Source organism: Sparus aurata, chromosome 2 (genome assembly GCF_900880675.1).
Source record: "Sparus aurata chromosome 2, fSpaAur1.1, whole genome shotgun sequence".
NCBI classification, from domain to species: domain Eukaryota; kingdom Metazoa; phylum Chordata; class Actinopteri; order Spariformes; family Sparidae; genus Sparus; species Sparus aurata.
In genome coordinates this window covers 4,061,332-4,082,365 of record NC_044188.1, presented here as the reverse complement: position 1 = coordinate 4,082,365, position 21,034 = coordinate 4,061,332, and the positions used below count along the sequence as shown (strand labels likewise).

Sequence of the window (21,034 nt, the reverse complement as noted above, 5' to 3'; positions counted from 1 at the left end):
TTTTTGTTTTTCAATTCATTTCCTTTAATCACTTTCTTGGAGTTTGTTTTTGCGACATGTGTTTTCCTGGAGACAAAAAGTCTCTCCATGTGACTCAGATCCTGAAAAAGAAACGACTGAAAACTTGACGTGACAATGAACCATTACTCTGCGTTTAGATCACGTCCGGTTTTCTGAAGCCGCTGCCAAACCGGCGACGTCACCCGCCCGGTTGTGTAGATATGTACACAAACACAGCAACACAGTGGGAATATAACCCCATAAAAAAAAACTACCACAACTTGACAAGACACTGGCAGGAAACACAGAAAATCTCTCTTTGTGCGCTCGTGTTGCTCGTGTCCTCGGAGGCCTGCGGCTGCACGCATTCTTTGTGTGTAAAACTGTCACTCACTGAGCTCACAGTGATTGGAACATTGGCCTTAAAGACGCCGTAAGTATCCACTTATTAACTTTCTGAATGCCGTGTCCCGCCAAAGCCGGCCTGTCATTATCCAATCGATCAATAATCTGGAGTAAAGTAGCAGTGGCAGCTCTGTGACGGTTCACGAGGGTCAAAAATGAACAAACAAATCAAAAAAAAACATCACAATCAACAAAAGCGACGGCGGACTAGTCGTCATCAGTTTTGCTTTTCTTCTTCTTTTTCTTCTTCTTCGCCGAGCCCTCCGCCACGTCGCCGTACAAAGTGTCTACTGGTTCAGATTTCACGGTCACCTGCTCCACCTTCACCCTCACACTGGGCTCCACGCCCTCCTCCACCTCCTCTCGCTCTCTGTCCTTCTTTTTCTTCTTCTTCTTCCGCCTCTCCTCCGAGACGTCGGCCTCCCGGACGGGGAGCTCCATCGTCACGTCGTCCTGTATTTCAGTCACAGGCTCCACTTTCACCTCCACCGACACCGACGACTCCTCTCGCTCCGTCTTTATCCGCTTTTCTTTCTTTTTCTTCTTCTTTTTCCTGCCTTCCTCCTCCTCCTCCTCCTCCCCTTCCGGCTGCCATGTTTCTTCTGCGAATCGTTTGACCACCAGAGGGCGGAGAGTTGTCGACGAGGGCCCGAAGGCGGCTCCATCCATCTCACTCTCTGCCACGCAGGTCAGCGTGGGAGTCTTGCTGCCGAAGGGGTGGAATCTCTGTTTGAGCCCCGGCGGTATGGAGGGCGCTGGAGCCGCGGGGATGACCTGAGGGGCCTGGTTGGTGCTGCTGTCTCCGTAGTTCTCGCACACATTCAGCAGGCCCGAGAAGGCGGGGCCGAACACCACGCCATCTGACGATCGCTTGTCGCCGGTGAGCAGGCAGAGCTCCGACGTACCGTGGGTGGACCCCAGGACGCTGTAGATCTGATGGCCACTCCCAGTCTTCGCTCCGCCTGCAGCTGCAGGAACCTTCAGGGTCTGCAGACCTGAGAGGGGAACCTTCATGCCGCTGAAACTGGAGGGAGGGAGGAGAGGTGGGGTCATTCACAGAACGCATGTCAAGAAAAGTTTACACCAAACTACGTCATGTTGTGAGACTGCTACTGAATGTGGGGGGAGCTTTCTGAAAGCTCAGCATGAAGCCCGTCTCCAGCAGCGCCACCTGCTGGCCCGAACAGACACAAAGTGCCCCAGTGTCACTGCAACCAACAGTTACGTCCATCGTTGATTTATCTTCTGAGTATTTTAATAATGGAATGCAACAGTATGAGATTTTCACTATACAATATCTATTTTAGAAAAGATCAGTATCGCGGTATTACAATGTTATTATGAATGAGGCCCTAAAAGGAATAAAATTGATTTCTTGGATTAAACAGAACATATTTTAATTTCACTAGATATAATATCCTGTCAGATATGACACGTAGCATGAAATACATCTTTTTTGAACAACGCTAACTTGATAGAATTTAATTACATGCATGAGAAAACGTACACAGCAGGAAAACCTTCAATTTTCAAACAGTTGCACTAAGTCTGCAACCCTATTTTCAAGACTCATTATTTAGTTTATAAAATGTCAAAAAATTGGGAAAATGCTCATCACAATTGCCCCAAACCAAAAATGTCACCTTCAAAGTGCTTCTGTTGTCTATCAAACAGTTTAAAACCCAAACACTCTTCATTAACTGTCGTAAGTGACAAAAAAAAAAGCAGCAAACTCTCACATTTAAGAAGCTGAAACCAGCAAATGTTTGACACGTTTTTGCTTTAAAGATGACTGAAATGTTTTCTCAATTCAAAAAAAAAATACTTAATGATGAATCAACTAATGGCAGCAGGTCTAACTGTCACTTAACTCATGTTGAGTTTGTTTTAGCTCTGCCACAAAAATCACTTTGGGGTAAATCTGTGTAACTTTAAAAAGAGGAAATGTCATAGTCTTCAAGTTGCATTCATGACGAGTTTAACGCATCATTTCTGATTTAAAAAGTCAGTAACATGAGCTAACACAGCCTGGTATAACAACTAGCTTATGATAAATGATGCTATCATTAGCTTTAAAAAGGCATCGCTGTGTAACGGACATTAATGAGTCTATTACTATTATTGTGCTTCTTTTTAACATTCACCATTATTCAGTCATTGTGACTTTCAGCCACGTTGTCTTCTCTTCTGTAAATGTTATATCGGCTAACTTTAATTTATTGGGACAATTAAAGCAGCCTGTAAATTTGGAGAGATCCAGTAGAACTTTTTGTGATGTGAATCCTTGCAAGGACATCAAAACAGGTTTATTGTTCTGTTTAAGGGATTAAGCTGAAGCAGTATTATGTTCAGCAGATTGTCAAAAACCGCCTGTAAAGACTTTCTGAAGATCGTACCCACCATTCTGGGTCGAAGCTGCCCGGAGCTTTAATGAGCCACAACTCGTTCTGGCTGTTCTTCAGACTCTCTGTCAGAGTGCTGCTGCAGGGTTTGTGGCTGAAAGACACAAAGTCAGCAGGACACTGGTACCTGGTGCTCTTCTCACCTGTGGGTCCAAACAACAGGCCTTCAGCATTACATCAATAAAGTATCACAGCATGTCAGAACAGAAGAGCAGCCCAGAGGAAGAACGCCTGAATAAAACGTGTGTGTGCTAAGTTTTTATTTACTGTATCATGCCTCTATGAGCATCCTCCATTATTGCAATAGTGTCAGACTGTGTACATTTTAATGTCTGGTTGGATTTTAACATTAACTCTCCTTGGCTTTAATACTGGATGACACACAAACACATTTTGAGTCATTAATTATACACTTTTTACTAAAGTATATGTTGGCTTATAGCCCAAGACAATACTTTCTTCTGTTTCTACAAGTCAAAATGTAAAAATAAAGGTGTTAACCGTGAAGAAAAACAATAATGAGAAGAATTGTTTTGTATTTCTGAGTGAGCCTGGCTTCATGGATCTGTTCTAACTCAACTATCTGTGTGTTAGCAGCCCAACAGCAGCTCTGTTCCACTCTGTGTGTGTGAACTTACCGCTTTCCTTTTGCTTTACAGGTGATTTCTGAGCAGGAGAGTCTGCTTCATCTTCGCTCGATGAAGACGACACGTCTCTCGGCATATTTACGTTAAAAAATAACCACAAAGTGCTCAAATTAAAAGTGTTCTCGCTCAAAACGCATGGCTACAGTGGAGGACGCACATGTGATGACGTCAATGATCTGCGACCGTTCATTACTTCACTTCCGTTCGGGTTGTAGTTCCAAAACCAGACACAGCGGGCAAGCTTTGTGATGACGCCAATCGGGTGAGAAACTCGAACACCCACAATGCACCTCGAAAGGTTACGTAACGTTCCAGCGTCCGTCTGGGAAGCAGTTGACAGCAGTGAAGAACAGGCCGAAGTGGGTAAACAAAACAAACATAAGACAAAAAGAGCGAAAACAACTTAAAAAGTTGATCTGATTCTATATGTGTAGAATGTTTAACATGGTTGTAAAGCGGTCTGAAGCCCGTTGAAGCAGAAAGAGTTTCGTAAAGACGGGGCGTGCACCTGTCAAACATAAATAGGTTAACGAGCTAACGTGTGTTAGCACGTTAGCAAACTAGCTGGCTCGTTGAACCCGCTCAGGTTAGCTAGCTTGTTAGCCAGCCATGTCGTCCCCTTCCTCGTCCCGGCGCCAGTGGTGCTACCTGTGCGACCTGCCGAAGATGCCCTGGACTGTGGTGTGGGACTTCAGTGAGGTGGTCTGCCGAGGCTGCGTCAACTACGAGGGAGCGAATCAGATTGAATTCCTGATAGCGAGCGCCCGACAGCTGAAACGAACTCACGGGATGCAGGATGGTAACGTCAGGTCACCGGGTCCCTCTCCCAACAAGCACGGCACATCTGGCAGAGGAGAGGCGGCGGCAGACGGAGGCAGGCCGCACAGCGACCGCTTCGAAAGGGGAGGAAGAGGAGAAAGTACCGGGTCAGCTATTCGCGTTCCGCCGAACGGATTGCACCGTGACGGGCAGCCGCCTCAAGAAGTGAACCGCCAGAGCCCGAGCGGCAGCCGGAGACCCATGCTGGCTGCTGCCATCCCTCCAAGTCTAGTGACTCAGAGTATTGCAGGGATCCCCCATGGGCTGCTTGCAGGCATGCCGGCGGGTCTTACAGCCAGGACAGCCCCCATGAGCAGCTCCATGATCTTCCCTGGCACGGTGCTGGCCGAGATTAACCGCAGACAGCTGGGGATAGGGATGGGGATAGCCCCCTTCATCACTCCGGAGCTGGAGCGAGAGCTCAGTTCGTCCCAGAACCAGCCCAAGATACAGTCACAGATCCACACTGCTGTGGCCGGCAGCAGCGCCAGCAAGAGTTCAGGTCTCCCCTCCTCATCCTCGTCCATGGCCGGAGGAGTGAGTCAGACCAGCCCCAAGCCGGCCTCATCTCCAGCCAGGCAGCCGCGCCCCCTAGCCTCCAGATCCGGAGGGGAGCCCCTGGGATCCAGCACCTCAGCCGAGGGGGCCACCGCTGCTGCAGCGTTACCCCACAGTGGAGCCTCTGAGCTGGGATCAGCATCTGCCAACAACGCTCATTCAACGGGAAACACTCTGTCCTGCACCTTGTGTCACGAGAGGCTGGAAGACACACACTTTGTTCAGTGTCCATCAGTGCCAGGACACAGGTTTGTGTGTTTGCTTCTTCTTGTTTGAGTAAAAACATTCATTCTTCAGTTTCAATAAATTGAATATTAATATTTATTGTAGTTCAACAAAGTATTTTAAGCCTGTGCTTCAGACTGTAGTCATTTGCTTTAAGTTACTTAAAAAGAATAATAGGTTGGTGATTTTTATTCTTTATTTCATTTGAAAAGTTATCTCACTGGAAGTTATAACAACTCGTCTTCTCTACCTCCACCACATTTAGGTTCTGCTTCCCCTGCACCAGAGTGTACATCCAGGGTCGGCGGGGTGACGGAGAGGTGTACTGTCCGAGTGGAGAGCGCTGTCCGCTGGATAACTCTCCCAACAGCCCCCCTTGGGCCTTCATGCAGGGAGAAGTCTCCACCATACTGGGCAACGGTGGAGCAGGAGCTCCGTCGGCTGCTGCATCAGGAGCTGGGACCGGACCCGGGCCGGGAGCTGCAGGTGCGTCTGGAGCCGGGAGTGGATCATCCAGCGGCGCTGGAGCCGGAGGTGGAGACGTCACCGTCAAGAAAGAGAGGGAGACGTGATGGTGACTTCATGGAAACCAGGACCCAACACAGCAACAGGCAGGTCCACAGACAGCTCAGCACCTGGAGTCTGAAGTGTGGCAGCGTTTTATAAGAAGGCACCTAATTAGTTTACTCTTTCCTCAAGTAACACATTTGTCAAACTTCACAGCTTCAGGTTCTGAGTGTGTATTCAGGATTTTATTCATACTAATCATTTATTCTGCTTAATTTCATGTTGTTAATTTGTTTACTTCTTGTTGCCACAGAGTTGTATCACACACCAGAAGGAGATGTCTGCACTGGACCGCTGAGAGATCCAGAAGAGAAGTGACACAGTTCAGTTAACCTCCAGTGCACAGGTCTTAACTCCACCTACTCACCACCCGATCCTATCAACATTATGAGACCTTTGCGTGATATCACCTAAGACTACCTTCACACATTGTCATTATTACGTTCAAACTTTTTTTTACGCCAAGTTTGACTTTTGCCCACTTTTGAGTTAATTCCTATAGTTACAATACATCAGTCACATTAAACCCCTCAGTGCATCCTGTGCATTGTGAGCTCAACTTCACCAGCTGTGGAAAACAAACCTGCCTCCATCCAGCAAGCAGCAGAGACATTTGTGAAATAATGGCACAACTTCCCAACACAGACTGATGTATCAGACCGTACATATTAACATGACCTTCATCACGTACTGTTGGGGCCAATCAGCAGCTGAACTCTGGCTACTTTCTGTACAGTTAACATTGGTTGTGACCAACTGAAGCAACTGATGAAGCCCAGATTAGCACTGCCAGCTAGCTTCTGTTAGCAGCTGGAAATAAATGGGCTGCAGCAACAAGATCGTTTCTTTTCTACAAACAAAAACTCACAGCACCATTACAATGATACGAAAAATGCTGTAATCCACAAAAAGTATATGCACCTTAATTTAAAAATTGTGCCAACAGGGCCACCAAAATGTCTCTATGGCCACACGTGTATTAATATGTAATTTGCAATAATAGTATTTGCTAATGTTAGCTTGTTAGCAGACCTGATATGAGGATATCTGTTGTTTTTTAATGACTCTGCTCAAACTCACAGAAAGTAGCCACAGTTCAGTGTCGTTTGTGACGGTACACCTTGTGTTGTGTTAGCACAGGAGAGCACTACAGCTTGTTTTGACAAAATCCTGCACACCGCAAATGTTGAAATAGTGAAACAGTAGCCATGAAATCCTGCATCTTCTTTTTATTGATGAGCGGACTGTCGGCCAGCAGGAGGTCAGATAAAGTGACTGTCTGTCTGTTCTTCGTCTGAATGAAATATTTGTGCTTTTTACAAATACAGTTAATTAAAAACTGACATGAAATTGACAGTTAAGATGACAAACTTTACCTTAAATTTAACTACAGATTGTTTTTTTTATTGTTTTGTAACTGAATTCACGTCCTGGATAGATCGATTAGTTGTCAACTATGAAATTAATCGCCAAACATTTTGACAATTGATTAATCGTTTTGAGTTATTTCTTATGTTCTGGTTTCTTTCCTCCTCTGTGGCAGTAAACTGAATCTCTTTGGGTTGTGGACAAAACAAGACATTTGAGGACGTCATCTTGGGGCTTTTGGGAAACACTGATATTTTGTAGACCAAACAGTCAATCGAGTAAACGATCGACAGATTTATCTAAATGAAGATTGGTAGTTGCAGCCCTAGTCCTGGTACACGATCGTATTTTTTTTTTTTTTTTCAACCAACATGAGTTTAGGACAGAATGCCAGTAGCGACAAGTCACTGAGTTTAAATAAAGTTGACTTTGACTCAGAGAAAAGAGAATGTTTGCTGTGTAGAAACGAGTTCATCTGTCGACCAGCCGCAGACACTCTCTGTGTCTGACTGTATTTAAATGTTGCTTTCATACAAGATCCAGCCCAGCCTACGCTTTACCCCGAATGTATATGAAAAGATATCTATTGATAGGCCTAGGACTATATTTTATACTAGAATGTTCAATGTTATATACTCTATAGATCTATAATAGTATGTACGTGCAATCCTTCGTCATAGTATATGCAACAGTTTAAAAAAAAAAACGATTGCTCATCATTTCTCAAACCTTTTTGTTTCTTGAAGCGAGAATCCACCAAAAAGCAGAAACGTTCTCCCGAAACCCTGAAAGGTTTAATATTATTAATGAATCGCACTAAACGAGAGACAAGTCAACCTTCATATCATGTGACGCTTTTACAAGTTACATTTTTGGTTTTGAAATTGATTTAAAGGAAAACGACCTCGCTGTCTGAGGGAGTGAGCAGGGAATTCATTTGAACAATCCAGCGGGACGACGAATGAGTTTTTTGGTGCATTCTCTCTTTCCGTGCAGTTTGTACTCATCAGTACTGAAGCACAGACAAACCAAAGGTAATTCTATGCCCAAACTGATGTTTCTGGATGTAAATGTTTAATGGAGAAAATATAAATTGCTATATTTCTCGGCCGGGTCTCGGCTGGTTCTCCTCATCGAGCCGTCGCAGTTTACAGGCCCGCGCGGTCGACTGTACGACGCGTAAAGTTCTGCTCATTCAGGCCTTCTGTACTGAGACAACAGACCACAGATCGGCTCTGTTGAAGAGAAATATCTCTGAAGAAGTGGAATTTGAGTTGAATATGCACTGATATATCATGCAATCCCTTGTTAAGTGCCTTTTTTTAAAATGTTTACCGTCTGTCCGTGTGTCTGGGAACCTCAGGGGAAGTCGGAGTGCAATGGCTTTTTTTTATTGTCTAGTCAAAGATTAACCTGAATCTGTTTCCCTTCAATCGCCATCAGACGGCTCGTTTTGCTTTTATCTGAAGCCTTTGTAAAGTCAGCCGGCCATTCCTTGTTTGATTTCGGTCTCTCCTCACCTCTCTCTCTCTCTCTCTTTCTCTCTCACCCTCTCTCTCCCTCTGTGTTGAGTTTCTTCTCATTCACGTGTCATTTTTAGATCTGCTGGTTTTATCGCAGCTTCATGTACAAAATAGAAATAAACGGGATGGAAACTTGTTATTGTTGTTGTATTTCTTGCGTTTGAGACTTAATCAAGTTCAACACTTTGATTAATGAGGAAAGACTTCCTGAATTAAGGGATTATATTGATTATTTTAAAAAAGTTACAATAGTACGGTATATATTTTAAACTACGTTCTACTTCCTCTCCACAAGGGAAACGTTGCACTTTCTGCTCCTCTACATTTATCTGACAGCTTCAGTTTCTCGCCACGTTAAAGAAAAAAGGTTTTACACATTGGATTATAAAACAATTTTTTTATAATAAAGAACCTTCTTCATGAAGATTGAACAGCTGTTTTAGCTTCTGGTGTCTCAGAAACGGCAGCGTGTAAACGAGTAGTCAGAAATATTCATACCGAATATTGAAACTGTCACAATAAACCCTGAACGGTGCTGATGAGAATACTGTCAACACACGAAGGAAAACTTCATCCCACGGTTCATCGCAAACAGTCAGCGTCACCACATCTGGAGATGCTCGGTGTTCGCTGGACAGGGAGGAGACGTTAATCCATAATCTGAAGAGCAACTGAAGCAGTCGGATGTAGTAAAAGTATATTTGTCTCAGGTGTCGTGAAGCAGACGGATGAGGATGCGTAGAATAGAAATAGTCGAGTAAAGTCGCCTCCCTCTGATGTCACATCAATGCACAGGGTTCGTACGGGTGCTTGAAATCCTTGAAAGTGCTTGAATTTCAATGTTGTATTTTCAAGGACTGAAAAGTGCTTGGATTTTAGTTTAAGTGCTTGAAAATGCTTGACATTATAACTCTGTGTCTTGGCAACATTGGGATCAGACTGGATAATTTGCTTATTACAAGGACAAATAAAATCTGTGTGTGTGTGTGTGTGTGTATCTTCACACATGCAGCCTGGTAGCAATAGAGAAGGATGGCTGAGGAAAAGGTGACTTTGATGCAATTTGGACTGATGACACGTTCAATATTAAACTTTTTTTGTCAAAAAAGAAAATTACAGGGTGCTCTCAGCTCTCTCTTTGTCCCAGTGAAAGTGTACCTGAAGAACGCCAAGTGGCTTCCCTTTTTTTGGTTAAAACTTTGTGTTCTCCTTTAATTTCTAAAGTTTTTGCTATTATGAAACACCATTTTAGATGTTGACAGCGTAATACAATGTACATAATTGTGATAAAAAGTGAAAAAAAAAATCATGAGTATATTCCTGTAGATATGTATTTTACCCCGGCGATAAGGTGCTGGAAAATTTTGTAAATGGCCCTTAAAAGTGCTTGAAAAGTGCTTGGATTTGACCTTGAAAAATGTGTATGAACCCTGAATGCAGTACTTGAGTAAATGTACTCAGTTACATTCCAGCTCTGATTTTTGCTCAGTTTAAAAGAAGCTAAAACAATCCAGGCTCTAATGCTTTACAATAACCGTCATTAATACATTGATTTTTTTTTATTTAATTCACTTTTAGTTAAAGTATTTTCACTGTTAACAAACTATAATCTGATGTTTATGATATTTAAAGACTGTATTTTATCTGCTACGGGAGCTCGTCTGTGTCTGTCAGTGGCCACCAGGTGGCGCTGTGTACCTGAGTGTCCTGCACAGTCTGGATTACACTCTTCATCACCTGTAATCAGATTACAGCCTGCAGAGTCTGAACGAGTCGTTCACGCTTTAAAACTTCAACAGCCTCGACTGCAGGAGAACATGTTTTATTATATAGACGCGGCTGATTAACTTACTGATGAAGCTGCTCAGTTATATCATGAAGAAGAGCAGAGGGAGGAGGAGGAGGAGGAGGAGGGGGGCGTCTCGTTCCTCCTCCCCGCCGTCCCGGCAGGCCGATGTGTCGCTTCCTCCATTAGTGTCCGCTCATTACAGCCATTGTTAAACCAATTATAGAGGTGTTAATGGACGGTGGAGGGCCTGCTGGAGAGAAAAGCGGCCCGCAGAGAGAGGATGTGACTAAATGTGTGTTGGGGAGAAAGATGGGACCTTAAAGGAGCATTACACCAATCCAAGATGCGTATTAAGACGCAGGCTGGAGGCTCGGTGCGTCATGGCCAAAAATCCAGAGCTCGTCACGGAGCTCGGACAAAAACTGTGTGAGATAAATGAATAAAAGCAGCTCCAGGAAGCAGAAGAAACCAAGTATGAAAACAACAATGATTTCTGATTTATTGAAGATGAATTTTGGGGGGTTTGATTTTGTTTAAAGCATCATGACTGTGCTGTCTGACCCTCAGCTCTGCACTGACACGTAAAAACAGAAACAAATATAGATAAAGTAATCAAAGTTACTGATGGAACGAAAAGTATCGTTTTATTAATCCTCTTTGATTCATACAAGTAAAACTCTCTGGAGGAGGTTTGGGGGTGAAGACCTCTTGGTTCCTTATTGTACAGAGTACCCAGACTGTACGTCATACTTGAGTAAAGGTAACGATATCTTGGTGAAATATTACTTTGGTACAAAGTGAAAAAAATCACCCACGATTAGTAAAAGTCTGAAATTATCTGAAATCACATTCACTTTAAGAGTCCAAAGTGATTTTCTGTCAATAAATAAATCACAAGTAAAATATATTTACATTTAGGTTTTATTTTTTTATTTTCTGATTATTGGAAACCGTCAAATAAAGTAATTAAAAATGTTCTACTTTCGCTCTGATGTGTCACCGCTGGAAGGTAACTAAGTACTATTATTCAAGTAAAATTTAAACACAATATCTTTACTTTTACTCGAGTGTGACTCTGAGGTACTTTCTGGGATACATCACTGCAGACAGGATCGATGAATTTACCTGCTGGAGGTCAGAGATGACGTCATTTATTAATACAGACATATGACCGTCCGGATGAAGACGCTCCTCTCTGCCGGGCTTAATTATATCATTACAGACGCGGAGGTGTGAGCTGACAAACAGGCGATAATCGCTGAGTGTTCACGGCTGACGGCCCGCAGAGAGTCTGAGCTGCAGCTGGAACATCAGGATGAGAAACACGACGGCTGCCTCGTCACGTCAGGGTGAATATTAAGAGAAACCTTAAAAGGGACGCAGCGAAGTCTCCAGAGGCCCCGCAGCCAACCAGGTGGATCCGTCACACGCGTTCAATCTGATCTTTTATCCTCCAACGTGTCTCCATATTTCTGCTCAGACTTTCCTGTTATTTCTTCTTCTTTTTTTTTGTTTTTCTCACAGTCTAATCCCGGCGACCTCCCGCCTGCGCATCAATTACATCTCCATTGACCGGCCATTAGGCCGAGGCATTGACATTCACGGGCCTCCGTCTGCTGCCAGGCCGATGTGTATTCCACAACACAGGAGTCCTCAGGCCTCATGCATCACACCGGGATCACATTATTTATTGTATTTCTCTGCTGGCGGCGCGTCTCGATGCCTCTTTTGAAGGAAAGAATAAGTTCCCAGGCGACGCGGGTTCAGTTTTACGCACAGAATGCGCACTGGAGGAGTTTTACCTTTACGCACGAACAAGCACCGCGTTTCTGATGTGATGTTGCTGTTCAGGCCTGATGTTTTCTCTCTGATTGGATCTCTGATTACCTTCAAATATTTTCCTAACCCCTCGTGATTTGTTTATTTCTTCATGCCAATCAGGAGAATATTTGACTATCAGAGCCCAGAATCTGAAATCAGTTCGGCGGTTGCCACAATTAAGCTGCTCGGGGAATGTGTTAAAGGGTTCATGCCCCCCAGAGAAGTGATAGCCGAGGGAATTAACGATTCTCACGCCCTTCAACACACACACACACACACACACACACACACACACACACACACACACACACACAAAACTGTCTCATCGCCCCAATAAAAGCAGTTTTTACTAAATTAAATATTAAATATTTAACGTATTTCAACTTGATTTATAAACTGAGACATTTTAAAGACATTTGTTGTTTTTGAACTGAAGCCACATGATCACATTTCATCTGTCTTTTTAGAACAAACAAATTCTATCATAACCCGTTTTAATAATTAACCCCTGACCACATTAACACCTTTACAGTATGAACTTCACTGCCGCATTAGAAGAAATCCACTCAGTTCTGTCGCTGGAGGATTATGGGACGGTTTTTTTCGTCCGGGTGGCCCCGTTGTAGCCGCCGGGCCAATATACAGCACGCCAGGGGGCCACATCGGCCTTTTTGCGGGGCCCTTCCTGGATCCTGACGGTATTCAAATGTCAGGATCTGGGCGGGACCCGCCGGCACCTTATAAGCGGAGGACGCGGACGCAGGTTTCTTCACTGAATCTGCGCGCTGCACCTCCGCCTGCCGCACGCTGCGTCCCGGGCTGACAAACACGGGCCAGGAAAAGAAGAAGAAGAAGAAGGAGAAGAAGAAGTGAACATCTGCTGAGCCATAACAAGATAAAGGTTATGAAACAATGGATGACTGACAAATAAGAAATATTGACTTGATATTCCCAGGAGCAGCGTCGCATCCATCAACAACAACAAAAAAAAGGAGACAACTCTCTGTTTGGATTTTTCCAGAAAACTTCCAGCGTTACGAAGGATTTTAATATTTATTTTTTTTTTGCTACCAAGACGTCCGGTGAAGTGTTTCTCCTCCAAAAGAGATTGTGTTGGGGATGTTGAGCTCTGTGAAGATGGAAGCCCATGATCTACCAGAGTGGAATACTTTCTACAGCGAGGCCAGCGAGGTAAAGAGCCGAGCGCACACCAGAAATAACGATTAATCCATCAAACTGTGTTAATGTCCTCATGTCGGGGAGCAGCGGGGAGAAACTCAAGAGGGTTTCTGGAAGTGAAAAAAAAAAAAAACAGCAGACAGGAATTTACTGACGCGCAGTTCCAGCTCTAAACTCTAAACGGCTGTAATCCTGCGATAAAATACAAAATAATATCATAATAATGTTACTTTAAAATCTTCAACTGACACTGAGAAATTAAAAAAAGTCCCATAAGAATTGAAATAACTTTAATATGATGGAGTATTAATGCGCGTTGATTCAGGAATATAAAAAAAAACACCATCAGGAGATCAATACTTTATTTTAAAGCACTAAAAATAATTAATACAACACGATTTTGTATAATTAAAACACGAGGCCTTTTTTTTTATTATCAGGCCTTTAAAACAAAAGAAAGAAAAAAAATAGCGAGTTTAATTCTGACGAGCCACAAAATCATTATTTCGATTATTCATTTATAATTTACTGACAATTCGATCCCCGCAGCGTCGTAACCGAAATGTTCCTCTGGGAAATATTCATTAAAAGTTACTCGCTCACCAACAGTTCTCGTCCTCCTTTTGTGTCGCTCCCGCAGCCGCTCGAGTGTCGCGACGATTCAGGTGTAAATGTAACAAGACTTTTTTCTTCTTCGCTAATTCAATTAAGGCTTAATTCCATCAGCAGCTTCGTTCTCACCTCAGCCTCGACCTGATCAGATTACCGAGAAGAAGAAAGAGTCTGATAATATTTAAGCAGCGGCCAGTGAGCGACATCTTCTCTCTGTTTTCTCCTTTATTTAATATTTTTCTACAAAAAAAAAAAAAGACAAAAAGATTAAACACAAATTATTTGGGGGGAGGGAAAAAAAAGGTATTAATCATCTTTAAGAGAAATAAAAGCTGAGTTTAGAGGTTGAACGTTTGGTTGAGTTGTTTTTTCCACGGACGCGGGAGGAGGCCGTCTGAACCGAGAGGCACCGTGACGCGCTTTTTACGCATTTTCAGGTTAACATCTCTGTGTGAAATCCATGTCCTCTCCGCGCACTGAGGGCTTCATTGTGCATTGATAAGAAGTCACTTTTAAAGCGGAGACTGAAACCGCCTCGCTCTCACATTCAAACACCTTCTTCAGAGCAGAAATGTAGTTTAATATCTGTTTAAATCTACAGATTGTTTCGTGCCGTCTGTTTTCTGGATGTTAAAATAAAAAGATTAGTTAATTGTGTTTCATGATTACACTCAGCTGATCTGTCCTCTAACCGGATGTTGTTCTGTTCCTCCAGATGTATTCCTCTCCCAGCACCATGAACTCTGGTCTGGGCTCCATGGGCTCCATGGGCACCATCAACAGCTACATCAACTTGAATCCAGCCACCGCCTCCCCTGCAGGCATGAACATGGCGTACCCGAGCTCCAGCCTCAGCGGCTCCCCTCTGGCCTCCATGGGCTCCGGGCCCGGCCACATGTCCCTCTCCCCGGTGGCCTCGTCCCTCAGCTCGGCCCCTCTGTCCCAGCTGGGCCCCGCTGCTCCGGGCTCCCTCAGCTCCCTGCCCCACTACCAGAGCATGGGCCAGTCCATGAGCCAGCTGGGGTACCCCAACACTGCTTCCCTGAGCCGGGCCGGGCCCAAGGATATGCCCCCGAAGCCCTACAGACGCTCCCTGACCCACGCCAAGCCGCCATACTCCTACATCTCCCTCATCACCATGGCGATCCAGCAGAGTGGCAGCAAGATGCTCACCCTGAACGAGATCTACCAGTGGATCATGGACCTGTTCCCCTACTACCGTGAGAACCAGCAGCGCTGGCAGAACTCCATCCGCCACTCGCTGTCCTTCAACGACTGCTTCGTGAAGGTGGCTCGCTCACCGGACAAGCCGGGCAAAGGCTCCTACTGGACTCTGCACCCGCAGTCAGGCAACATGTTCGAGAACGGCTGCTACCTGAGGCGCCAGAAACGCTTCAAGATCGAGGACAAGATGGCCAAGAGAGGAGGCAAGAGCCAGGAGGGCTCAGGGAAAGGAGGCCACGGTGGAGATCACCTGTCAGAGGACCACAGCCCCACCGGAGGCTCAGAGGGAGCCGACTCCGCCCACTCAGACAACTCCCACCCGGGCTCCTCCGACGACCAGCCGCATCCCCGAAACTCCCTGGTTCCACTAGACTGCCCTCCGCTGTCCTCCTCACACCTCCACAGCCCACCTGTCTCCCTGCCACCTTCCTCCTCCACCTCCTCCTCCATCCCTCAATCCTCTCTGTCCCTCTCCGCCACCTCCTCCACCTCCTCCAACCTCCTCCACTCCCAGTCCTTAGTGGGCAGCACCCACCTCCTGCCCAGCACCATGCAGCACCACATGGACCTACAGAACGATGCTCTCAAGTCCCTGGACCCCCACTACAACTTCAACCACCCGTTCTCCATCACCAACCTCATGTCCAACGAGCAGAAGATGGACCTCAAGTCCTACCAGGACCAGGTGATGGCCTACAACAGCTACACCGGCACCTCTCCTGTGGGAGCCAAGCAGATCTACGACAGCCCGGGGCCGACCAGCATGGACTCAGGCGCTTACTACCAAACTCTGTACAGCCGCTCGGTGCTCAACGCCTCCTAATATGGACGCTCGCACACACACACACACACACACACACCTGTCTGTAGAGGTGAGCCAAGATGGAGACTTCTCTTCCTCTCTGCCTCTCTGCCCTTTTCTAAAATGGACACGCGAGCTCTCTTTATCTTCCTCTTTCTCTCTCTCTCTCTCCCTCTCTCCCTCTCTGGCTCTCGTCCAGCGGCCTTGGAAGAGACTCACATCTAAAATGGCTGCCGTGGTCGAGGGGCCAAAGAACTGTTTTTGTTTTTTTTTCTTTTGGAGCGTGGAGAGCGGTCGGTTACATGGAGGACAGAAGAGTGAAGCCGGACAGTCAGAGGTCTTAACGGATGAAGACGTCTGACTCGTCCGTGTGTCGCAGGAGAAACTGCACGTGGTGAAATTGGCTCTGTACAAAATGTAAATAGAGGTAATGCGGGGGGAAAAGGATATTTGCATTTTATTTATGAAGGGAATAAATTTTAATATATCTTGTATAGCGCTCTGTCGACCAGTTACAACCCCAATGTGAGTTTGTTTTTTTTTTGTTTTTTTTTAATCCAAAGATGGAGGAGAGGAGGCGAGTTTCAGGTTACTGCTTCAGGCAGGTGTTACTGCGGCAGGAGAGATATTTTTCTGCGCGTTACAGCATTTCACACCACGTCCATCATTTCTGTCAGATCAGGCGTCCGTCTATGTAAAATGTAGCTCATGAAGTCTGTACTTTCAAACTTTTTTTTGTTTTTGTAGGTTTATATGAAGAAAAAAAAAAAAAAGCCATTTTTGTCCTCGCGGGAGGAGACAGAAAGTTTAAATAAGACTTCTGCAGCCACGGGGGAAAAAGAGGCGAAGTAACTGTGGTAAAAACTTAAAAAAAAAACAAACAAAAAAAAACACGTGTTGTTTATGTTTTTCATTTCCAACATTCGTCGTCTGTAGTTACCTATACGAGAGCGTGCAAACCAGACGCGCCTCGACAGACTGTGACACTTTGAATAGCAGCTGGTGAGGTGCACGGGGGAGTTCGGTCAGTTACTAAAACAGTGGAGGGGAGGAGAGATGCACTATGGGAGGATTTACATACAGTACTTTGCACTATGGCGCTCCCACTGGCCAGGTGGGCTGATAGTGTGTGTGTTACAACAATGCTCAGAACGCCCCCCCCCCCCCCCCCCCTCACTGTCAATGCATCAGCTCAATGGGATCACAATGTCAAAGGGTGTCAACTGAAAAAGTGCCTTTTTTTTCTTCAACCGACTGCTGATCTGATCAGAGATCAATGTATCGACGATCTACTGAAGGATTTTTTTCCGATAGCGAGCGGAGGACGCAGAAGTTTCAGGTCACGTCATGTCCTCTGCGGAGCTCCTTTTAGTTTCCAAGAGAAAATGTCTTTTATTTAAGCTACGTTGCTTTTCAGACTTTGAAAGTGTGCTGATATAATATATTGTTTTTTTTTTTTTTGTTGTTGTTGTTGTTTTTCTGTTGGTCTAAATGTGATTAAAATGATTCATGTTTCATTTTTCTTATTAAAAAGGCAAAAAATGTGGGGAGAAACGGTGCACTTGTTTTTCTTTTCCAGTCGATGTTACACGGGAAGTGTTTGTCGCCAGTGTGAACACAAGTCGAACACAAGTTAGTGGTAAAATCATTATTATTTCGCTCGGACAGCCTGTCTGTTGTTTCTAGAAATACACAAAAACTTTAAAAAGAAGTGAAAAAAAGTGAAAAGTCAGTTTCTTAGTCCACCAAACATTTTTTGGAGCTTCACAACAAGCAACAACTGAAGTAGACGTGGACTTGTTTTAAAAACAACAACCAAAAAAAATCATTTCGGAGCTCCATACAGCTCGTCCAGCTTAATTCTCCAGCTAAAGTCTCCTGAAGTCCTTGAATCCCAACTGGATTTGTGTAGATATTATTTGCTCCCTTTTAAAGTCGAACACCTCGCTGCAGCTGCCAAGCTAAAAGTGTTAGCGCTCGGCCTGTCGCTTCAGTCGTTTGCGAGCATGCCGCAACGTTGTTTTGCTGCGAAGCTCCAGAAAAGTTTTGTGGACAACAAAACTTCAACTTGACGTCCATCAGCACCGGGGCTGAGTCGATGACAAATTGTCAGCTTTGCAAGATTTGGTCGTTTTTCTAGACATAATTTGCAGCAAATACTTTTTAAAAGTGTGCGAAACCGATGCTGCAACAACGAATGAATCTTGTTCAAATGAGACAGCTGTAAGTTTGTAGATCGTGCCGCACATCTGATGGGACCTCGATGCCTCGTTAATCAATCAATCGCGACTCTTTTTTTTTTCACCTGGCCGACGAGCCGCTGCTGCAGGAATAGCAGCGTCTTGTTGAAACAGCTCCCGACCAAATGACTGTGGTGTGTGACATGTCGGACTGGTAGACTAAACACGGCTGGATCACACTGAGAGCCTCAAAGCAGACCTCTGCACAGGCCATCCACACACACACACACACACACACACACACACACACACGCACAGGGCGAGACCCACACCGCTCCAAAAGCGACTGACCAGCCTCTGACCCTGCACTAGAAAAACTATCAGCAAGTCAACAAAACAAAAACAGGGAGAACGTCAGAGCAGAATATTTTTGCTCTTTAATCTTTAGTGTGTGTGTGTGTGTGTGTGTGTGTGTGTGTGTGTGTGTGCTCGGCCTCTGCAGCTCCTCCCGACCAATCAGATCGCTCTCCGTATATCCCAAACAAATTGTAAACGTGAAAAACACTTCCTGTACCCTTCAGAGGAGTTTTCCTGGGAAAGAGAATGTAAAGTGTGGAAATCTCTACTTTGGTGCAATATCAGGAGAAGAAGACGGATTATTAATTCTCTTCACGTCTGCAGCAAAATAAAACATTTTTTTATTGATCCGGGTTCTTGCAGCCGCCCTTTTCTGGCCTCCTGCTCCCCCCCGGCCTTGTCGCCAGGCCTCCTGTCTACCTGTCTACCTGTCTGTCTGCATGTCCGCCTGTCTGTCTGCTGGCGGTTGCTCAACCCAGCCCAGTTTTGTCGCAGTCACGTATGTGTCGCTGCCTTTTCTTCCCTGTCACGGCAAGCTCAGGAACCATGAGGCCCGAGGCTTCAGAAATATAGCCTGCAGATACACACTCTCTCTCTCTCTCACACACACACACACACACACACACACACACATGTTAGCATCAGTGTTTAACTTCAGTTTCGATCAGTCAGGAAGCCAAAGAACACGTAATGGCACCTGTTGCTGCAGTAACTCGATTTTTATGATAATTTCACCCTTTTTATGAGACAACATCAATACATCAGCCTATAAAAGAGCACAACACACACACACACACACACACACACACACTCACACAGTTACACACACACCTTAAAGAAATGGTTGCCGGCCTATAGTCTAGAGTGGGAATCTAAGGCAGTTCGTCACCTTGCATACACAATAGTCCCTTCAGAGCAGTTGGCGTGATAAGATAGGCGAGCACCCGCCTGATATGGTCTCCACAGCTACAATGACACACACACACACACACACACACACGCACGCACGCACGCACACACAGGTATGACTAACCTGGCTGACTCTAAAATGTCACTCTGATATGTTCCCCCTGCAGTAATCAGGTGACCACGCTGATAGTGGTCACATTCAGTCCAGGCTTCTCATGGAGGGAAACAGATTAGAGTCTTTCGCAGATAACAAGCTGTGGTTCGAGGTTTAAAAGAGCAACAATGCAGCCGCTGGAGTGGAACAATTTCGATCGACAAAGAGAGAAAAACTGCAGTGTGACCCTTACATTTGTGAACCTCCCGCTTGTAATCTGTAACCCTCGGCTGACCCAGTTTCCAAACGCGAGACTCGTAGAAAAATAGATACCGGCGGCTGATAACAGTCTGCGTGTCACACATGGCCATAATAACCTCCGCTGGAGATACGATTTTCCTCAAAGTTCCCGGGATTTACCTCTTATCCACGCATTGTTGCACGTTTGTCGTAAATGTAAAGACTGAAATCATAAAATCAACATGTTGTGGCGGATGAATTACAATCTGTCAGCCTGAAGGAAGGAAAGCCGTCTTTTAACATCAGCATCATGAACATTTAACCATACGCCAACTTTTCCACTGTTTAGAAAAGAAGTTGCATGAGCACAGTTTGATATTATGTAATTATTATGAAGTCAGTTTGATGCTTGTTGTATGGACGCGTACTGTGACGTCCATATACAAACAGTAAAAGACAGTAAAACATGGAGATAACGGTGGGAATAACTCCAGAGTGCAGACACACGTGCAGATCATTTTGGCCACGACTGCTTCGTTGCAGCATCTATTTTCTAGATGTCAGATCAGCTTCAGACTCTGAGGCAGAAGAAAAAGAGAGGAGAGAGAGTCCAGGAGGAGGTGGACTGGAGGTCCGAGCGGGTCAGGAGATGTTTGGGAGCCGAGGACGGGATGTGAACATACTGTAAGTCTAAACATGAAGTCTGACAGTGAAAAAACACTCTCTGAACGAAACAATACAATGCACCATTGGTCCATGTCCGCCATTGTTTCCTGAACTAACAACACTACATTTGAGGCTGGGTTAGGTTCAGTCACAAGATTTGGTTTGGACCCAGATAAACCAACAGTCTGTCCTCCTCTTAGAATCCAGAACCCTGTGTTTCTACCTCTGGACACCAGATCTGATCAGCGCTGATAGTTTGGACCCAGACATAAAGATTTACTGGATAAAATATTCTTTCTGCACATGACAACTAGTGTCTAGGTAAGTTTGGAGATATTGCGTTTATAGGAGGTCAATTAGAGTTAAGATCGAGGTTGGGATTAGGAGAATAAAACACAAAAATGTAACTGACTGTTGTGTGCGTGAAGCTCAGATGCTGCACAAAGAGTCGGCTGCTTCTAGAAGTGGAGCTGAATGTTTGTACAGGATGTAGATCGGGATGTGTTTCTGGGGAACCAGGCGTCAGTACAGGCAACCTTTCAATAAACTGCGATGACTGTTATCCCTGTCAGTATGATTCACCTGGCTTAAATTCACTTAAGTTATTTTCTCTGTGAGTTTGCTTTTTTATAAAGGACATTCAAAGT

The 21,034-nt window shown here is 44.9% G+C and overlaps 3 protein-coding genes across 3 annotated transcripts; 2 read left to right on the top strand and 1 right to left on the bottom strand.

The window, feature by feature from the left end:
• Positions 1-3,698, bottom strand: polr1g (RNA polymerase I subunit G). The gene is made up of 3 exons (XM_030399951.1): positions 3,446-3,698; positions 2,806-2,950; positions 1-1,429 (listed from the first exon to the last, which is right to left on the bottom strand). The coding sequence occupies exons 1-3, from the start codon at positions 3,528-3,530 to the stop codon at positions 613-615; spliced, it is 1,047 nt and encodes a 348-aa protein (XP_030255811.1). The 5' UTR covers positions 3,531-3,698; the 3' UTR covers positions 1-612.
• Positions 3,699-3,752: 54 nt separating this feature from the next.
• Positions 3,753-8,653, top strand: irf2bp1 (interferon regulatory factor 2 binding protein 1). Its single transcript, XM_030399936.1, has 3 exons — positions 3,753-5,079; positions 5,322-5,667; positions 5,877-8,653. The coding sequence occupies exons 1-2, from the start codon at positions 4,064-4,066 to the stop codon at positions 5,626-5,628; spliced, it is 1,323 nt and encodes a 440-aa protein (XP_030255796.1). The 5' UTR covers positions 3,753-4,063; the 3' UTR covers positions 5,629-5,667; positions 5,877-8,653.
• Positions 8,654-12,918: 4,265 nt separating this feature from the next.
• On the top strand, positions 12,919-17,489 carry foxa3 (forkhead box A3). Its single transcript, XM_030439447.1, has 2 exons — positions 12,919-13,315; positions 14,631-17,489. The coding sequence occupies exons 1-2, from the start codon at positions 13,244-13,246 to the stop codon at positions 15,960-15,962; spliced, it is 1,404 nt and encodes a 467-aa protein (XP_030295307.1). The 5' UTR covers positions 12,919-13,243; the 3' UTR covers positions 15,963-17,489.
• The last annotated feature ends 3,545 nt before the right edge of the window (positions 17,490-21,034 follow it).

Excerpts from the sequence above, each read along its gene's own strand:
- foxa3 (XM_030439447.1), top strand. The coding sequence starts at position 13,244 with ATGTTGAGCTCTGTGAAGATGGAAGCCCATGATCTACCAGAGTGGAAT. Across the intron at positions 13,316-14,630 it reads TCTACAGCGAGGCCAGCGAG|ATGTATTCCTCTCCCAGCAC; the intron begins GTAAAGAGCCGA and ends CTGTTCCTCCAG.
- irf2bp1 (XM_030399936.1), top strand. The coding sequence starts at position 4,064 with ATGTCGTCCCCTTCCTCGTCCCGGCGCCAGTGGTGCTACCTGTGCGAC. Across the intron at positions 5,080-5,321 it reads CCATCAGTGCCAGGACACAG|GTTCTGCTTCCCCTGCACCA; the intron begins GTTTGTGTGTTT and ends CACCACATTTAG.
- polr1g (XM_030399951.1), bottom strand. The coding sequence starts at position 3,530 with ATGCCGAGAGACGTGTCGTCTTCATCGAGCGAAGATGAAGCAGACTCT. Across the intron at positions 2,951-3,445 it reads TGTAAAGCAAAAGGAAAGCG|GTGAGAAGAGCACCAGGTAC; the intron begins GTAAGTTCACAC and ends TTGGACCCACAG. Across the intron at positions 1,430-2,805 it reads GGCAGCTTCGACCCAGAATG|TTTCAGCGGCATGAAGGTTC; the intron begins GTGGGTACGATC and ends CCCTCCCTCCAG.